We start from the raw sequence: 20,263 nt of genomic DNA, 5'->3' as shown, positions 1-20,263 counted from the left end.
TGTGTGTGTGTGTGTGTGTGTAGGGACATGAGTCCAGACAATGGGTGAGCAGAGCTGCCCCGTGTGTAGAGCACAGAGCCGACACACACAGCGTGCTGACATATAACCCTCTTCATGTACTGTAATACACACTGACAGGAGCTCAGAACAGGAACATAAAATAACCCTCTTCATGTACTGTAATACAGACTGACAGGAGCTCAGAACAGGAACATAACTCTCTGCATGTACTGTAATCAACTTGTCACATACACCGAACACACCTTACAGTGAAATGCTTACTTACATGCCCCTAACCAACAATGCAGTTAAGAAAAACAAGTTTTAAGAAATATTTACTAAAATAAACATAAGTAAAAAAAAAAAAAAAAAAAAAAAAAAAAAAAAAAAACATAATTAAAGAGCAACATTAAAATAACAATAACGGACCACATCAGTATTGAGTGAGTCACTGGTACTTGCAGCTTTACAATCAAAACAAATCAAATTTTATTTGTCACGTACACATGGTTTGCAGATGTTAATGTGAGTGAAGCGAAATGCTTGTGCTTCTAGTTCCGACAATGCAGTAATAACCAACAAGTGACCTAACTAACAATTCCAAAACTACTACCTTATACACACAAGTGTAAGGGGATAAAGAATATGTACATAAAGATATATGAATGATGATATAATGAAACCTAAGATGACCTGGGGTACCAATGTAAGAAATAACACGTAAAAAAACAAAAAAATGCATAGTTTCCTAGGAACGCGAAGCGAGGCGGCCATCTCTGTCGACGCCGGAAGTTACAGTTTTTGCTTGTAAGCAGGAATCAGGAGGATAGAATTATGGTCAGATTTTCCAAAAGGAGGGCGAGGGAGAGCTTTGTACATGTCTCTGTGTGTGGAGATAAGGTGGCCTAGAGTTTTTATTTTCTCTCTGGTCGCTCATGTAATGTAGAAATTAGGTAAAAACAGATTTAAGTCTCCCTGCATTAAAGTCCCCGGCCATTAGGAGCGCTGTCTCTGGGAAAACATTTTCTTGTTTGTTTATGGCCTTATACAACTCATTCAGTGCGGTCTTAGTGCCAGCATCGGTTTGTGGTGGTAAATAGACAGCTACAAAATATGAGAACTCTCTTGGTAAATACTGTGGTCTACAGCTTATCATGAGATACTCAGGCAATCAAAACCTTGAGACGTCCTCAATATAAGATTCCGTGCACCAGCTGTTATTGACAAATAGACATAGACCACCACTTACTAGAGGCAGCTGTTCTATCTTGCTGACGCACTGAAAACCCAACCAGCTGTATGTTATCCATGTCGTCATTCAGCCACGACTCGGTGAAACATAAGATATTACAGTTTTTAATGTTCTGTTGGTAGAAAAGTCTTGTTCGCAGCTCATCCAGTTTATTATCCAGTGATTGTACGTTGGCTAATAGGATGGAAGGTAGAGGCGTGTTACCCACTCACCGTCAGATTCTTACAACGCACCCGACCTACGACCCCTATATCTCCATCTCTTCTTCACGTGAATGACGAGGATTTGGGCCTCGTCGGGTGTCTGAAGTAAATCCTTCATGTCAGACTTGTTAAAGAAAACAATCTTTATCCAGTATGAGGTGAGTAATCGCTGTTCTGATATCCAGACGCTCTATTCAGTCATAAGAGATGGTGGGAGAAACATTATGTATAAAATAAGTTACAAATAATGCGCTAAAACGCAATAGCACAATTGGTTTGGAGCCCATGAAACCGGGCACTGCATTCTGCAAGAGGATAGAATCCTGACAGACCACTTTAGTGGTAGTTAATTTATGTGTCATAAAGAACTGGATTATAGAAATGAACCATGAAACCAAGGAATTTAAAGGGTCCACAAGTTCACCCTCTACTGCAGGTGTAGTAATTAAAGAAACATAACTGAAAGTGTGTCTGTGGATGTATGTGTGTGTGTAGCTGAAAGCCATTAAAGCCCACACAAGGCATGTTTTCTGAAAAAAGGTGAATTGATCACTCAGGTAATTGAAGAGAAACATGGAGCAAACATGCGCACACACATCTTTTGAAATATATTTTAATTGGCAGATGATTCAATTCTACTCACTATTTTACCTTCCACACAAAGAGTAATCCACAACAAAATGCTAATAAACCTTCATTGAGGTCTCTGTGTGCAACCTGACAGCCCACCACGCAGCAGGGGTCTCAATACATATGAACTCTGTTTACATCACAGCTGCCGACAGCAGACGGAACCAACAGCTTCCTGCTAATAAACAGAATAAATAAATAATGTCTAAAATGGCGTGTTTACCACGCCGGCCGCCGTGTATCCACACTCACCGATCGAAAGCTGCAAATGAGCTCCAATTTTGCTGACTAGGCTACAGAGTGAGTCAACCCAAAATCACACAAGGGTTATTCGAGGCTCAGTACTGCATTAGCCCAAGGCTTTCGGATTAGCATTAGTTTATTCATTACTATATTACCCATAAATCATTGATAGTTATCAGTAAGTCTACAGACTCTATAAAGCATTCTCTCAGAGCATGTATGCGTCACTGTTTAGATATTGGGGCGGGGGTAGAGGTGAAGACGTTCCGTAGGGTCAGAGAAACAACAGAGAGGAGGATGAGGGATGGGTTTGGATGAGAGCGGGCCAGAGAGGGTAGGAAAGAGAGAGCGAGAGAAAAAAGAGTAAAAATGAAGATGGAGACAGGGAGGTGGGTGGGGGTGTAGGAAGGAGAGGTCAGGAGATGGAGAGAGACTGCCTGCACACACTGTCAAGACAGTTAATGTAAGGTTTGGAGATAAGGTCCTGCAGACAAACATTGACCAAATCAGCCATTTCAGCGTGCGAGCCTGAACTGCCAGTCACAATGAGAGACGGCGCAACAATCAGCACTCACTCGCAGATAAGAGCTCTACTGGGGCGTGCAGGAAACAGCCAATCTACTGGCTGCCTGGCAAGGAGGGCATTAGAGAGGGGAAGGAGAGAGCAGACAGCGAGAGAGAAATGGGCAATAGACCTACAGAGAAGATGTAGACAAAGAATAAATGGCACAGGGGAGGAGTGGGAGAACAGTTCCAGGGAGAGGGAGAGGGCAAGTGAGGATGGTAGATAGAGAAGGCAAAAAAATGATCTTTCCACCAACCTCACATCCACCCCCATCCCCCCAAAACTCTCACACAGAAAGAGACAAGAGAGAAAAAAACAGGAGTGGTGTGATATCAGCTCTTAAAATAGTGCCTCTCCCTGGTCTCTGTCACCTGGGAAAAGTTAAGAGAAAGAGAGAGTGTGTGCGCACAGACAATGATCCTACAGTTGACTCGCTCATTCTCCAATGGTCTGTTTTCTTGTCTCACACAATAGTATAATTGTATTGCCTCAATTGATTAATGGTGCATGCACTTGTGTGTGTGTGCGCGCACGTGAGGGGTGGGATTACCCTTCCTATCCATTGATATTGTCTCCTCGGCCAGAGAAATCCACACAAAATGAAATAAGCACATTGAATGCCAGAGTGGATGCCTGAGGGAAGCCAAGCTAACTAAACACTGGGCTGTGATGTGGGACCTTGGAACCATGCTGGCCCCTTCTGGTCAGAGCATGCACTACAGCTGAGACCATCACAGCTGGTTGGGAAACACTGCTGTCACTTACCTTTGTCAGACACTTCGACTCAGTCGAGCAAAACAGTGGGCAATAGCTAACGCTGGCTTGCTAAAACTATTGGTGTTCCCTTCGAGTCAGAAGAGTGGGGGCCTCAGTGGTTGAATCACACAGCTAATATATTCTATTTTTCTGTCCACTGATAATAGTGTGAGTAATTAACACATTGATGTTACTACCATCATGGGTGCCTGTGTGTGTGTGTGTGTGTGTGTATATATATATACACACACACTTCTGGGCATGTGCGTGTGTGTATAGAGAGGTAGGTGAAAGGGTTAAGTCCCCTCCCAGGCTGCATGCAGCTTTCCCTTTCTGTGTCAAGCCCCATTAAACCAGCTACACCACAGCAATATGGGGCCATCAATTATACACGTCACACCATCAATGGAGAGAGGGAGAGGGGGAAGAGGAGAGGCAGGAACACATAAACAGGACAAACGGCTACATAAAAGACCTGCAGCCTGGCTCGCACACACACACACATCCCTCTCGTTGCTGCACTCTAGACAGCTGACGATAAGGCTCTGCTGGGCTTATCTGACGCCAAGCACACACAGACAGATATAAGGCTGTGCTCCAGTGGGGAATATGACAGGCTGTGTGGAGAGGCAACAGAGTTGAGATCGCCTAGAGAGATGTCCCTGTAGCGACGGAGGCACAAGGCAGATCTGGAGCACGTGCCTTTCTACAAGGTTCACGTGATATACAGATATAACTAAATCAATGGCCGGTGGTGGGAGGAGCTATAGGAGGATGGGCTCAGTGTAAAGGCTGACATGGAATTAATGGGATGGAGTCAAACAACAAAACCACGTTTGACTCCGTTCTGTTAATTCCATCCCAATGATGTAATAAAATAGGATTTAAAAAAGGAAGGGAAGGTAAGCTGAGGGCAGGGTAGCCTAGTGGTTAGAGCGTTTGACTAGTAACCAGAAGGTTGCAAGTTCAAATCCCCGAGCTGACAAGGTACAAATCTGTCGTTCTGCCCCTGAACAGGCAGTTAACCCACTGCTCCTAGGCCGTCATTGAAAATAAGAATTTGTTCTTAACTGACCTAGTAAAATAAAGGTAAAATTTAAAAAGTCCTCTTAGGCTGCTAGAGACACCAAATAAATACAAAGTGTAATTCCAGAAAAAAAGAGTTTATTAACTACAAGGAATTCATAGGCTGAAAGACATTCAGTAAGATATATTAAGATAAGCAGTAGTCCATACTAAAACAGCTGACAAACCAATAGGAAATGTCCAGTAACATCACAAGATGCAGGAATTAGTTTAAATCTACTATAACTCAGTGAATTCAGGTGATTTGAAATTCTACTTATTAGTTCAAGCTCAACACGGAAAACAAGGTCCCAAACACAGGCAGGGATCATTAAATAAAAAGGCACACATTTTTCTTTCTTTTGAAATCATAGGAAAGTAAACACTCAATTCATTAATTTCATCTAGATTCTTCTCCTGAATTGATTGATTTTAAACAGAATCAGTCCCTGAAATGAAACCAATCCCATAGCAGATGTCTTACATTGGTGTCAACACAAAGTGTCCATCTCTCCAACCACAAAGTGATCGCTGAAAACATTCAACAGAACAAACAGAAGTGTATCCTAGATGGCCCCCAGTTCCCTTTATAGTGCATCATTTATTTATTTTATTGTCGCAGTGATCTAAGGAACTGCATATCAGTGCTAGAGGCATCATTATAGACCCTGGTTCGATTCCAGGCTGTATTACAACCAGCTGTGATTGGGAGTGACATATGGCGGTGCACAATTGGCCCAGTGTCGTCCGGGTTAGGGTAAGGCCGGGGTAGGCCGTCATTCTAAATAAGATTTGGTCTTAACTGACTTGCCGAGTTAAATAAAAGGTTATAATGGACTATATAGGGAATAATTTGCCATTTGGAACAGACACACTAAAGCCTGCCATATTCTGGCTATTGGTTGTGAATGAGGTCATTAAGATTGAGAGTATTAGGGTACGTTCAGGAAGGTGCCACGTTCTGAACATTGCAGACAGGATTGTCTTGTGCCCAGCTAACAGAATCTCTTTCCATCTTAACCTTCTGTAACATCGGACGCCACTGAACACAGCCCTGGGGTAAGCCTGTAGATATCTAGGAAGTCTGTATAAAACCACCCTAGACACAGAAGACAGTGGGAACCACAGCAGCCAAGGCAGAATATGAGCACCACCAAGAGGTGACTTCTATAATCAACCTGAATCTGAAAACGCTAGTAGAGGCCATGCTAAACTAAATGCAGCTCAATGACTCCTCCTCTGGCTCCCTCCACTGTTGCCTTATATCCAGGACACATTCAAACTGAAAACAACCAGAACTAACATGGCTGTGTAACATTCCGTACATCAGAGTTAAAACTCAGCCTTTATTCACATTCTGGGGGACCGGGGTCAGAGAATTAACAGGTGGATGATAGCAACATACGTAAAGGAATCAACCCACAAGTGTAGTGGTGGTTGAAACTGATTGTCCACAATCAACAAATGGGGTGCGTACAGTGGCATCCTCTCCTCGTCTCCTTCACTGATCTGGAAGTGGAAAATCCCCAGGTAGGTTTCTGCCATATTGCTTTAACTTATCTCTAGTTGTTTTCAGATCAGTGCAGGTGAAGGAGAGCTAAGGAGACAAAACACCTGTAGACTTTTACGATGTAGCTTCTTTTTAGTCTTTTACATGACCAGCCTGGACACAGCTACAGCTAACAAACAGCAGTCATACTAATAGAGAAACACTTTGCCTAAAACCAGTTTCAGGTAGTCCCTCCCTGTTTAAGGTTTCCTTCTTTCGTTTGGTGCTTAGTGAATATGACCCAGGTGTAGGGTCTATATACACTGTTAAAAAATAATAAAGGGAACACTTAAAACAACACAAATGTAACTCCAAGTCAACACATTGCCACAACACATTGTAGCTCCTTGCCACAGCACATCAATGCGAGCTGTGGCAAGAAGGTTTGCTGTGTCTGACAGCGTAGTGTCCAGAGCATGGAGGCGCTACCAGGAGACAGGCCAGTACATCAGGAGACGTGGAGGAGGCCGTAGGAGGGCAACAACCCAGCAGCAGGACCTCTACCTCCGCCTTTGTGCAAGGAGGATCAGGAGGAGCACTAACAGAGCCCTGCAAAATGACCTCCAGCAGGCCACAAATGTGCATGTGTCTGCTCAAACGGTCTCCATGAGGGTGGTATGAGGGCCCGACGTCCACAGGTGGGGGTTGTGCCTACAGCCCAACACCATGCAGGACGTTTGGCATTTGCCAGAGAACACCAAGATTGGCAAATTCGCCACTGGTGCCTTGTGCCCTTCACAGATGAAATCAGGTTCACACTGAGCACGTGACAGACGTGACAGAGTCTGGAGACGCCGTAGGAGAACGTTTTGCTGCCTGCAACATCCTCCAGCATGACCGGTTTGGCGGTGGGTCAGTCATGGTGTGGGGTGGCATTTCTTTGGGGGGCCACACAGCCCTCCATGTGCTCGCCAGAGGTAGCCTGACTGCCATTAGGTACCAAGATGAGATCCTCAGACCCCTTGTGAGATCATATGCTGGTGCGGTTGGCCCTGGGTTCCTCCTAATGCAAGACAATGCTAGACCTCATGTGGCTGGAGTGTGTCAGCAGTTCCTGCAAGAGGAAGGCATTAATGCTATGGACTGGCCCGCCCGTTCCCCAGACCTGAATCCAATTGAGCACATCTGGGACATCATGTCTCGCTCCATCCACCAACAGACTGTCCAGGAGTTGGCGGATGCTTTAGTCTTGGTCTGGGAGTAGATCCCTCAGGAGACCATCCACCACCTCATCAGGAGCATGCCCAGGCGTTGTAGGGAGGTCATACAGGCACATGGAGGCCACACACACTACTGAGCCTCATTTTGACATCCAAATCCAGACCTCCATGGGTTGATAAATTTGATTTCCATTGATAATTTGTGTGATTTTGTTGTCAGCACATTCAACTATGTAAAGAAAGTATTTAATAAGAATATTTCATTTATTCAGATCTAGGATGTGTTATTTTAGTGTTCCCTTTATTCTTTGGAGCACTGTATTAACCCATAGCCATGGAACATAAATAGCCCACTGACAGATTCTGCTTTATCTTTGCCTCAATGTACCTTTACCAGTGAAGTGACACTGTCAATGACAGCATCAAATTCACACAGAAATAGCTCAACTTGTGTAGCAAATGTGTGTTTCTAAACAGTGAATGTTGTGCCATTATACAACAGTGTATATAACAAAAATATCACTGGTACATAGAGTCACATTCACTTCAATTCTGCTATCATCTACTTACTGTAATATACATATTTGACCCTTAAAATCAAAACACTTGCAATTAAACATGCTATTAGATATAAGATAAAGTTTAAATTATAATCTTGAATTATACTTGGGCAAGAACAATAATAACCAAATCTATTTTTCCTATTCAGTTATTGGGTATATTCACAAAATACTATATTTGTGTGTATACACGTTTATATATCAATGTGCATGTGTGCGTCTATGCCGTGCAATTTACACATTATAATTGACGTTCATTCACAGCTTTGTCCTAAATAAAAAGTATTTCAGCACATCTGAAGAGATAAGACAACATGGAGAAAACCCCAGGTATTTTTAGAACATTTCATTCCTTAATACAAGTGACTGGTCATAAAACAGGGGGTGTAGCAAAACCTGGTCTTCAAGAGCAACTGGGTCGGCTGGCTTTCATTGGAACAGAACTTTAATTATTATTTTTTATCAAATAACTCCTCCAACAAACTAAGGAGGTGCATTTCAACCCAAACTATTTAAATACTGTAAATAGTATAAATGTAACAACCACAGACTCAGTGTAGGACGAGGCTATTGGAATTTTTTAAAACTGAGCTAGAGAATGAAAATCATCTTCAAACTACCACATCAGGCCTGTGAAACTCAATCTCAGTCAGTACCGAAAGAACAAGGCAATAAAAACAAGAATAAAATCAATTCTGAACCTTAAAAAGACTTCACATTGACTTATTGCAACAGAGTATTGAGTATTCATGTACTTAAACATTTCATAAAACGACCTAAAGTAAAAATCTAAACATCGTACAGAGATAATACATGTTAACTTTAGATGCCTTACAAACCCTAAAACCAGGTAGAAAACATCCCTTACTGCACACCTCTAAACATGTGTTTTGTGTGCGTTTTTATATATGCAACGTCTGCTGTGTTTAGATCTTGCTGCGTCGTTTCCCTTTGGCTTTCTTTGGAGCCTGGACCTGTCGGCTCTTCCTCCTCAATGCTCTCTGGTCAATCACTGGTGGATGCTCCTCTTCCTCCACCTCTTCCTCAGCCAAGCTCTTCTTTACAGCCCCCTCTTCCTCCTCTGTCGTTCTAGCTTCCTCCTCCTCCTCTTCCTCCATGACCTCCGGCTGCTCTGTGCCCTGCTCCTCGGGCTCCATGAGCACTCTGCTCAGTCTCTTAGATGTATGTTTAGGCACCGGCGCTTGGCCACTGCCTCTCCTCCAAAGGACCTTACTGTCGCCACCCTCGTCTGAGCTCTCACTCTCTCCCTCCTCTTTCTCATCCTCTGTGGTTGTAACGTTCTCCATCTCTTCTACCTCTTTCTTTTTGTCCCCTTTGACCTCTTCTCTTGCCTCCTCCTCTCCTTCTTCCTCTGTGAGAGGCTGGTTCTCTCCTTCCTCCGGAGGCTGGTAGGATAGGTCTGCTACCCCTACCTGGACCACTGTTTCCTGCCTACTGCTGTCCACTGTGATGGCCGCCTCCATGGATTTCTCCTCTTCCTTCACTGCTTTCTCCGCCCCCTCCTTTTCTCCCTCTACCTCCTCTCCTTCCATGGGTGTAGCTGCGGCCTCCTCTGGAGGTTCGCCTGCCTCCTCAATCACCTCCCCAGAGAGGCAGGGCTCTGCTGGGGCTGGCTCTGCAGGCGGAGTGGACTTCTCTGTAGCAGAAGCTGGTTCTTCTAACAGGAGAGGAGCCTCCTTCTCCACCACAGTTTCCGTCTCAGCCAATTCCTCTGATGCCACAGGAGCTGCATCTACGGTGTCCTGCAGAGGACAAAGAGAAAAAAGTAGTTGCGAAAAACATATTCCTCAATTCCCTTTCTAACACGTACTGTAGAAACATGTCCACTTACAAATAGGAAATTTCCAACATCGAAAGGATCCTATTGTCTCATCTGTGAACCCCTTTCTCCAATAATGGCCCCATCTCACACATTCCAACTGAGGCATTGAAACACATACTTTAGCCTCAATGGAATCTTCCACCTTCGTATCCACATCTTCCTCTGTCGTTCTGTTCTCCAGCACAGCATCAGGCTCCTGTGTGGCAACCTCTTCCTCGTTTCCCTGGTCATCAGTCAGTTCTCCTTTGACCTCAGCCTCCTGAGGATAGAAAAGCCACAACCAATGAATGCCTCCTTTTCCTGATTAACCATACACTCTGTATGTAATGGCACTCTACTAACTATGAAGTGCACTACTTTTGACCAGGGCCCATAAGGAACAGGGTGCAATTTCTGGCGCATCAAGTGCGAAATACGCTATGATAGTGACTGGTTATTCGCTAACAACAACCATAGTAACATAAAACAACGAAGACAAGCAACCCAGAACAGCCAAATGAACTGTTGTTTCCTAATGATGTATTCATCCTAATCACGTCCGTCATCCTCTCACCTGAGTTTTGGCTTCCTCTATAGGGGACAGAGCAGCCTCTGCTTCTCCAGTCTCTGTCTCACCCCCCGCTTCCTTCCTCCTCCTCCTCCTCTCCCTCTACAGCTGTAGTGGTGGGCTCTGCCTCCTCCAATCTGAACACACAGCAAACCAGAGTTATGATTTTCAGCCAATGGGAAGCTTTCACACATACATTTCATTAATACTTTGATGGATGTTGCTATTTCACTGAGACTCCTTGTCTAACCTGTTCATCTTCAGAGGCTGGATCTCCTCAGAGTCTTCCATCTCTTCTCTGCCACGCTTTTTAGGTCCACTACTCCAGGTATGTGTTGACACTGGTGTGCCCTCCAGGGCTAGAGAGTAACCATTTTCATTCCAATGTGTATTCACACAAAAGACAGCATTTTATGTACTCAGAAACACCAACATCTTTCTCATAGTTATTTATTTCAGGACTCAAGACTTCTCTGAGCTACTTACCTTCTATTAACTTGAGGGGCTTATTCAGCACCTCCTAGAAAACAAGACCATATTAAATCCTCATTACTTGATTATATTGTCCCTACACAACTTAAATCTGACGTTTGAGGATATTCTTAAACTATAAACAACAAATACATCCACATAGCTGTTCAGGAGGCGAGAGACTGAGGAAACCCAACAGAATGGAGAGAGAAAAAATGTAAAGAAAGACAAACAAGAACAAAGTTGGATAGATGAGACAGAGAAGGAGACAGAGACAGAGAGAGAGAGACAGAGACGTACGGTGATGTCCAGACAGTTGTCTGAGCCCTCTTCCATGTTGATGTCTGTGCTGTCCAGAGAGGCTGCTTGGTGATCTCCATTAGCCGTCACCACGGGAAGCACCACTTTATGGGAATCAGCACAACAATCAGAAGGCAATTAGTTACCAGTCATGTGAGAGTCTGGCCACTGTGTCTGACATCACCAAGTCCCTACAGCACAGCTAATAGGGACTGCTATCATCCTGCTAAGGTACAGATGGATCAGTTAGGTCACAGAATGTTAGAAATGTTATGAATTGAGCTGCCGTCGCGTTTCCTATTCTTCATGACAGACAATCATATAGGTTCTACTTAACACATTTCTATCTGAAGGTACTGTAAATATCACATCCTCCTTGACAGGCCCTTGGGTGTTGGATCTCCTGCTACTGTGTCCGTACCATTCAGTGTTTTGATCTTGTTGGCCACTCTCTCTCTGGTAGGGTCCGCCCACTCCCTCTACCACCCACAGCAGGTCCTGGTCAGCTGGGTACCGACACAGATAATGGCCACACACTGCAGGTCAGGGAGAGATAGTACACTTTGATTGACCGATTTATTTATTTAGGGGCTGCAAAGTTGTACACTTATTTAGGGGCTGCAAAGTTGTACACACACACACACACACACAGAAAGAAAGAAAGAAACAAAGAAAGAAAGAAACAAAGAAACAAAGAAAGAAACAAAGAAACAAAGAAAGAAACAAAGAAAGAAACAAAGAAACAAACAAAGAAAGAAAGAAAGGAGAGAAAGAGAAAACTACTACTAACCTTCACACACACACAACAAACACACAGCGAGCGAGAGCCTATACAGTTCTTCAATAACTCACAATACCAAAAACTATAATGAAGGTGTCAATTCGGCTACTCAAAACATCAAGTGCATACTCCAAAAAGCAGCATCAAAAGCACATTTGAGAAAACCAAAAAATTGCAACAGAAACAAAAAACTAAAAATGTTTCTGAAATATGGTTTTATAACGAATGTAAAACAATTAGAAAACACCCGAGACAAATGTGAAACATAAGCAGCAAAACAACCCAGGGCGAAAATGAATATTTACACTGAAACGCAATAAATTGATTTATACAAACAAGACACCATAAAATTGAAAACACAATTGACCAAAATCAGTTCTGGGACGTGCGGAACATTTTAAGCATGACAAAGCCACAATAATTAAACATACAAGATGAAGGAATTTGGAAAACGTATTTTGATAATCTATACAAAATCATCCCACAAAAAACAGAAACAATTAGAAAAAAAAATTTAAAAAAAAAAAAATATATATATATATATATCCTTGAATCAGTCATTAAAAAACAACCAAAATCCATTAGATTACCCAACAAGAACTACATGAAAAGCTCCTATCTATAAAATCAAAGAAGGCTTATGGTCGAGATAAGAGCAGAAATGAAATGCTGAAGAACAGCACAACTGAGTTGCAAAATGCTGCGCTTAAACTGTTCAACATATTAACCAGTCTGCTTTCCTGATGTCTGGAACCAGGGGCTCATCTCCCCTATCCACAAAAGTGGAGACAAATCAGACCCCAATAATTACAAGGAAATTTGTGTAAACAGCAACTTGGGAAAGGTTTTCTGTAGCATATTGAAATCAAGAATTCAAAACTTCAGTAAAAAAAAAAAAAAATAAGTAAAATGTCAAATTGGCTTTCTCCCCAACCACCACACTACTGACCACATATACACCTTACACTCATTAATATACACCACCGCACTACTGACCACATATACACATTACACTCATTAATAAACACCACCGCACTACTGACCACATATACACATTACACTCATTAATAAACACCACCTCACTACTGACCACATATACACCTTACACTCATTAATATACACCACCGCACTACTGACCACATATACACATTACACTCATTAATAAAACACCACCTCACTACTGACCATATATACACACACACACACACTAATTAATAAACACCACCTCACTACTGACCACATATACACACCTCACTACTGACCACATATACACCTTACACTCATTAATAAACACCACCGCACTACTGACCACATATACACCTTACACTAATTAATAAACACCACCTCACTACTGACCACATATACACACCTCACTACTGACCACATATACACCTTACACTAATTAATAAACACCACCACACTACTGACCACATCTACACCTTACACTAATTTATAAACTCCACCTCACCACTGACCATATATACACACACACCTTACACTCATTAATAAACACCACCTCACTACTGACCACATATGCACCTTACACTCATTAATAAACACCACCTCACCACTGACCATATACAGTGCCTTGCGAAAGTATTCGGCCCACTTGAACTTTGCGACCTTTTGCCACATTTCAGGCTTCAAACATAAAGATATAAAACTGTATTTTTTGTGTGAAGAATCAACAACAAGTGGGACGACATTTATTGGATATTTCAAACATTTTTAACAAAACAAAAACTGAAAAATTGGGCGTGCAAAATTATTCAGCCCCCTTAACCTCTTGAAACTCTGGGGGCGCTATTTAATTTTTGGATGAAAAACGTTCCCGTTTTAAACAAGATATTTTGTCACAAAAAGATGCTCGACTATGCATATAATTGATAGCTTTGGAAAGAAAACACTCTGAATTTTCCAGAACTGCAAAGATATTGTCTGTGGGTGCCCTATAACAGGAGCTACAGGCAAAACCAAGATGAAACGGCAACCAGGAAATGAGCAGGATTTATGAGGCTCTGTTTTCCATTGTCTCCTTATATGGCTGTGAATGCGACAGGAATGAGCCTGCCCTATCTATCGTTTCCCCAAGGTGTCTGCAGCATTGTGACGTATTTGTAGGCATATCATTGGAAGATTGACCATAAGAGACTACATTTTCCAGGTGTCCGCCCGGTGTCCTCCGTCGAAATTGGTGCGTCATTTTCAGCTGCTGGTATTTTTCCATGGGATTCTGAGGGGAAAGCAGGCTTCCACGAACGGCATATCAATGAAGAGATATGTGAAAAAACACCTTGACGATTGATTCTAAACAACGTTTGCCATGTTTCGGTCGATATTATGGAGTTAATTCGGAAAAAGTTTGACGTTTTGGTGACTGAATTTTCAGTTTGTTTCGGTAGCCAAATGTGATGTTTCCGGTTCCGGTTGGAGCGAGCGGCCGCATCTACACTTCGGTCCGCAGGTAGTATAACTTTTTATAACTTTTCATTACATTTCGTTATAGTACAACGGTTTGATTTGTCTAATCTTAGCTATTTCTTCTTAGCCAGCTACATAGCCGTCTTTGTATCAACGACAATTGCATAATTATCGTATTTCGTCGTCCTAACGTATCTGCCCAGCAGCTAGCTAAGCAGCTAGCTAAGCAGCTAAGCAGCTAGCTAACACCCACTGTCCACTAGCACTGTAGAAACTATTACACTCAACTGAACGACTCGATTAGCGTAGTGTCAGCTAGCTACATAGTTGTCTTCGTATCCAAGATAATTGTGCAGTTTAGAGTGTGTAGACTTAGAGTGATTATCTTAATTTACCGAGGTTAGCTAGCCAGCTATTTGTCGTCCTTAACGTAGGAAATGCTGCTAGCTAGCTAGCCAACAGCTAGCCAACCTCTACCGAATTGAACTCCAACTACCCGGTCAACATTCCGCGTCGTTCCACAGGTAGTATCACATTTTCATTTCACTTCATTACAGTACAACGGTTTGATTTGTTTGATCGTAGCTAGCCAGCTACATAGCCGTCTTTGTATCTAAGACAATTGTGTAGTCTAGAGCGATTTTCTAGGTTAGCTGGCCAGCTATTGTCGTTCTTCTAACGTAGCTAGCCAGCTAGCCCCCGAATAGCAGCACTGTAGTAACTATTACAGTACAACGGTTTGTTTTGTTTGATCGTAGCTAGCTAGCTACATAGCCGTCTTTGTATCTAAGACAATTGTGTAGCCTAGAGCGATTTTCTAGGTTAGCCAGCCAGCTATTGTCGTTCTTTTAAGTAACGGAACGCAATCAACCTTGCTAGCTAGCCAGCTAGCCCCCGAATAGCAGCACTGTAGAAACTATTACACTCGACGGAACGACTTGATTAGTGTAGTGTCAACATCGCAGCCACTACCAGCTAGCCTACTCCAGCAGTACTGTTTCATTTCAATCATTTTAGTCAATAAGATTCTTGCTACGTAAGCTTAACTTTCTGAACATTCGAGACGTGTAGTCCACTTGTCATTCCAATCTCCTTTGCATTAGCGTAGCCTCTTCTATACCCTGTTAACTATGTGTCTATCTATCCCTGTTCTCTCCTCTCTGCACAGACCATACAAACGCTCCACACCGCGTGGCCGCGGCCACCCTAATCTGGTGGTCCCAGCGCGCACGACCCACGTGGAGTTCCTGGTCTCCGGTAGCCTCTGGAACTGCCGATCTGCGGCCAACAAGGCAGAGTTCATCTCAGCCTATGCCTCCCTCCAGTCCCTCGACTTCCTGGCACTGACGGAAACATGGATCACCACAGATAACACTGCTACTCCTACTGCTCTCTCTTCGTCCGCCCACGTGTTCTCGCACACCCCGAGAGCTTCTGGTCAGCGGGGTGGTGGCACCGGGATCCTCATCTCTCCCAAGTGGTCATTCTCTCTCTCTCCCCTTACCCATCTATCTATCGCCTCCTTTGAATTCCATGCTGTCACAGTTACCAGCCTTTTCAAGCTTAACATTCTTATCATTTATCGCCCTCCAGGTTCCCTCGGAGAGTTCATCAATGAGCTTGATGCCTTGATAAGCTCCTTTCCTGAGGACGGCTCACCTCTCACAGTCCTGGGCGACTTTAACCTCCCCACGTCTACCTTTGACTCATTCCTCTCTGCCTCCTTCTTTCCACTCCTCTCCTCTTTGACCTCACCCTCTCACCTTCCCCCCTACTCACAAGGCAGGCAATACGCTCGACCTCATCTTTACTAGATGCTGTTCTTCCACTAACCTCACTGCAACTCCCCTCCAAGTCTCCGACCACTACCTTGTATCCTTTTCCCTCTCGCTCTCATCCAACACTTCCCACACTGCCCCTACTCGGATGGTATCGCGCCGTCCCAACCTTCGCTCTCTCTCCCCCGCTACTCTTTCCTCTTCCATCCTTTCATCTCTTCCCTCTGCTCATACCTTCTCCAACCTTTCTCCTGACTCTGCCTCCTCAACCCTCCTCTCTTCCCTTTCTGCATCCTTTGACTCTCTATGTCCCCTATCCTCCAGGCCGGCTCGGTCCTCCCCTCCCGCTCCGTGGCTCGATGACTCATTGCGAGCTCACAGAACAGAGCTCCGGGCAGCCGAGCGGAAATGGAGGAAAACTCGCCTCCCTGCGGACCTGGCATCCTTTCACTCCCTCCTCTCTACATTTTCCTCCTCTGTCTCTGCTGCTAAAGCCACTTTCTACCACTCTAAATTCCAAGCATCTGCCTCTAACCCTAGGAAGCTCTTTGCCACCTTCTCCTCCCTCCTGAATCCTCCTCCCCCTCCCCCCCTCCTCCCTCTCTGCAGATGACTTCGCCAACCATTTTGAAAAGAAGGTCGACGACATCCGATCCTCGTTTGCTAAGTCAAACGACACCGCTGGTTCTGCTCACACTGCCCTACCCTGTGCTCTGACCTCTTTCTCCCCTCTCTCTCCAGATGAAATCTCGCTTCTTGTGACGGCCGGCCGCCCAACAACCTGCCCGCTCGACCCTATCCCCTCCTCTCTCCTCCAGACCATTTCCGGGGACCTTCTCCCTTACCTCACCTCGCTCATCAACTCATCCCTGACCGCTGGCTACGTCCCTTCCGTCTTCAAGAGAGCGAGAGTTGCACCCCTTCTGAAGAAACCTACACTCGATCCCTCCGATGTCAACAACTACAGACCAGTATCCCTTCTTTCTTTTCTCTCCAAAACTCTTGAACGTGCCGTCCTTGGCCAGCTCTCCCTCTATCTCTCTCAGAATGACCTTCTCGATCCAAATCAGTCAGGTTTCAAGACTAGTCATTCAACTGAGACTGCTCTTCTCTGCATCACGGAGGCGCTCCGCACTGCTAAAGCTAACTCTCTCTCCTCTGCTCTCATCCTTCTAGACCTATCGGCTGCCTTCGATACTGTGAACCATCAGATCCTCCTCTCCACCCTCTCCGAGTTGGGCATCTCCGGCGCGGCCCACGCTTGGATTGCGTCCTACCTGACAGGTCGCTCCTACCAGGTGGCGTGGCGAGAATCTGTCTCCTCGCCACGCGCTCTCACCACTGGTGTCCCCCAGGGCTCTGTTCTAGGCCCTCTCCTATTCTCGCTATACACCAAGTCACTTGGCTCTGTCATAACCTCACATGGTCTCTCCTATCATTGCTATGCTGACGACACACAATTAATCTTCTCCTTTCCCCCTTCTGATGACCAGGTGGCGAATCGCATCTCTGCATGTCTGGCAGACATATCAGTGTGGATGACGGATCACCACCTCAAGCTGAACCTCGGCAAGACGGAGCTGCTCTTTCTCCCGGGGAAGGACTGCCCGTTCCATGATCTCGCCATCACGGTTGACAACTCCATTGTGTCCTCCTCCCAGAGCGCTAAGAACCTTGGCGTGATCCTGGACAACACCCTGTCGTTCTCAACCAACATCATGGCGGTGGCCCGTTCCTGTAGGTTCATGCTCTACAACATCCGCAGAGTACGACCCTGCCTCACACAGGAAGCGGCGCAGGTCCTAATCCAGGCACTTGTCATCTCCCGTCTGGATTACTGCAACTCGCTGTTGGCTGGGCTCCCTGCCTGTGCCATTAAACCCCTACAACTCATCCAGAACGCCGCAGCCCGTCTGGTGTTCAACCTTCCCAAGTTCTCTCACGTCACCCCGCTCCTCCGCTCTCTCCACTGGCTTCCAGTTGAAGCTCGCATCCGCTACAAGACCATGGTGCTTGCCTACGGAGCTGTGAGGGGAACGGCACCGCAGTACCTCCAGGCTCTGATCAGGCCCTACACCCAAGCAAGGGCACTGCGTTCATCCACCTCTGGCCTGCTCGCCTCCCTACCATTGAGGAAGTACAGTTCCCGCTCAGCCCAGTCAAAACTGTTCGCTGCTCTGGCCCCCCAATGGTGGAACAAACTCCCTCACGACGCCAGGACAGCGGAGTCAATCACCACCTTCCGGAGACACCTGAAACCCCACCTCTTCAAGGAATACCTAGGATAGGATAAGTAATCCTTCTCACCCCCCCCTTAATGACTTAGATGCACTATTGTAAAGTGGCTGTTCCACTGGATGTCAGAAGGTGAATTCACCAATTTGTAAGTCGCTCTGGATAAGAGCGTCTGCTAAATGACTTAAATGTAATGTAATGTAATGTGATGTACAAAACGGAGCGATTTCTCCTACACAAAGATTCTTTCAGGAAAAACTGAACATTTGCTATGTAACTTAGAGTCTCCTCATTGAAAACACTTGAAGTTCTTCAAAGTTCTTCTGCTAAATGCTACGCAAAATGCTAAGCTAGCTTGCAATACTCTTACACAAATGCTTGATTTGCTATGGTTCAAAAGCATATTTTGAAAATCTGAGATGACAGTGTTAACAAAAGTCTAAGCTTGAGAGCAAATATATTTATTTCATTTCATTTGCGATTTTCATGAATAGTTAACGTTGCGTTATGCTAATGAGCTTGAGGCTATAAATAGAATCCCGGATCCGGGATTGCTCGACGCAAGAAGTTAAGTTAATACTTTGTAGCGCCACCTTTTGCTGCGATTACAGCTGTAAGTCGCTTGGGGTATGTCTCTATCAGTTTTGCACATCGAGAGACTGAAATTTTTCCCATTCCTCCTTGCAAAACAGCTCGAGCTCAGTGAGGTTGGATGGAGAGCATTTGTGAACAGCAGTTTTCAGTTCTTTCCACAGATTCTCGATTGGATTCAGGTCTGGACTTTGACTTGGCCATTCTAACACCTGGATATGTTTATTTTTGAACCATTCCATTGTAGATTTTGCTTTATGTTTTGGATCATTGTCTTGTTGGAAGACAAATCTCCGTCCCAGTCTAAGGTCTTTTGCAGACTCCATCAGGTTCTCTTCCAGAATGGTCCTGTATTTGGCTCCTTCCATCTTCCCATCAATTTTAACCATCTTCCCTCTCCCTGCTGAAGAAAAGCAGGCCCAAACCATGATGCTGCCACCACCATGTTTGACAGTGGGGATGGTATGTTCAGGGTTATGGGCTGTGTTGCTTTTACGCCAAACATAACGTTTTGCATTGTTGCCAAAAAGTTCAATTTTGGTTTCATCTGACCAGAACACCTTCTTCCACATGTTTGCTGTGTCTCCCAGGTGGCTTGCGGCAAACTTTAACGACACTTTTGATGGATATCTTTAAGAAATGGCTTTCTTCTTGCCACTCTTCCATAAAGGCCAGATTTGTGCAATATACGACTGATTGTTGTCCTATGGACAGAGTCTCCCACCTCAGCTGTAGATCTCTGCAGTTCATCCAGAGTGATCATGGGCCTCTTGGAAGCATCTCTGATCAGTCTTCTCCTTGTATAAGCTGAAAGTTTAGAGGGACGGCCAGGTCTTGGTAGATTTGCAGTGGTCTGATACTCCTTCCATTTCAATATTATCGCTTGCACAGTGCTCCTTGGGATGTTAAAAGCTTGGGAAATCTTTTTGTATCCAAACTTTTTCACAACAGTATCTCGGACCTGCCTGGTGTGTTCCTTGTTCTTCATGATGCTCTCTGCGCTTTTAACGGACCTCTGAGACTATCACAGTGCAGGTGCATTTATACGGAGACTTGATTACACACAGGTGGATTGTATTTATCATCATTAGTCATTTAGGTCAACATTGGATCATTCAGAGATCCTCACTGAACTTCTGGAGAGAGTTTGCTGCACTGAAAGTAAAGGGGCTGAATAATTTTGCACGCCCAATTTTTCAGTTTTTGATTTGTTAAAAAAGTTTGAAATATCCAATAAATGTTGTTCCACTTCATGATTGTGTCCCACTTGTTGTTGATTCTTCACAAAAAAAATACAGTTTTATATCTTTATG

At 44.4% G+C, this 20,263-nt stretch overlaps 1 protein-coding gene across 1 annotated transcript in view; it reads right to left on the bottom strand.

Moving 5' to 3' along the window:
- Positions 1-8,280: 8,280 nt before the first annotated feature.
- fam169ab (family with sequence similarity 169 member Ab) overlaps positions 8,281-20,263 on the bottom strand; it is a 34,994-nt gene continuing 23,011 nt past the window's right edge. Inside the window, exons 7-13 of the mRNA XM_064977047.1 lie at positions 11,555-11,680; positions 11,145-11,248; positions 10,860-10,893; positions 10,624-10,732; positions 10,380-10,473; positions 9,945-10,085; positions 8,281-9,746 (exon numbers count right to left, since the gene is read on the bottom strand). Coding sequence (XP_064833119.1) covers positions 8,910-9,746; positions 9,945-10,085; positions 10,380-10,473; positions 10,624-10,732; positions 10,860-10,893; positions 11,145-11,248; positions 11,555-11,680 — 1,445 coding nt within the window. The 3' untranslated portion in view covers positions 8,281-8,909. The remainder of the gene's footprint in view (positions 9,747-9,944; positions 10,086-10,379; positions 10,474-10,623; positions 10,733-10,859; positions 10,894-11,144; positions 11,249-11,554; positions 11,681-20,263) is intronic.

This window comes from Oncorhynchus masou, chromosome 11 (assembly GCF_036934945.1).
Source record: "Oncorhynchus masou masou isolate Uvic2021 chromosome 11, UVic_Omas_1.1, whole genome shotgun sequence".
NCBI lineage: Eukaryota > Metazoa > Chordata > Actinopteri > Salmoniformes > Salmonidae > Oncorhynchus > Oncorhynchus masou.
This window is presented reverse-complemented; position numbering and strand designations above follow the sequence as displayed.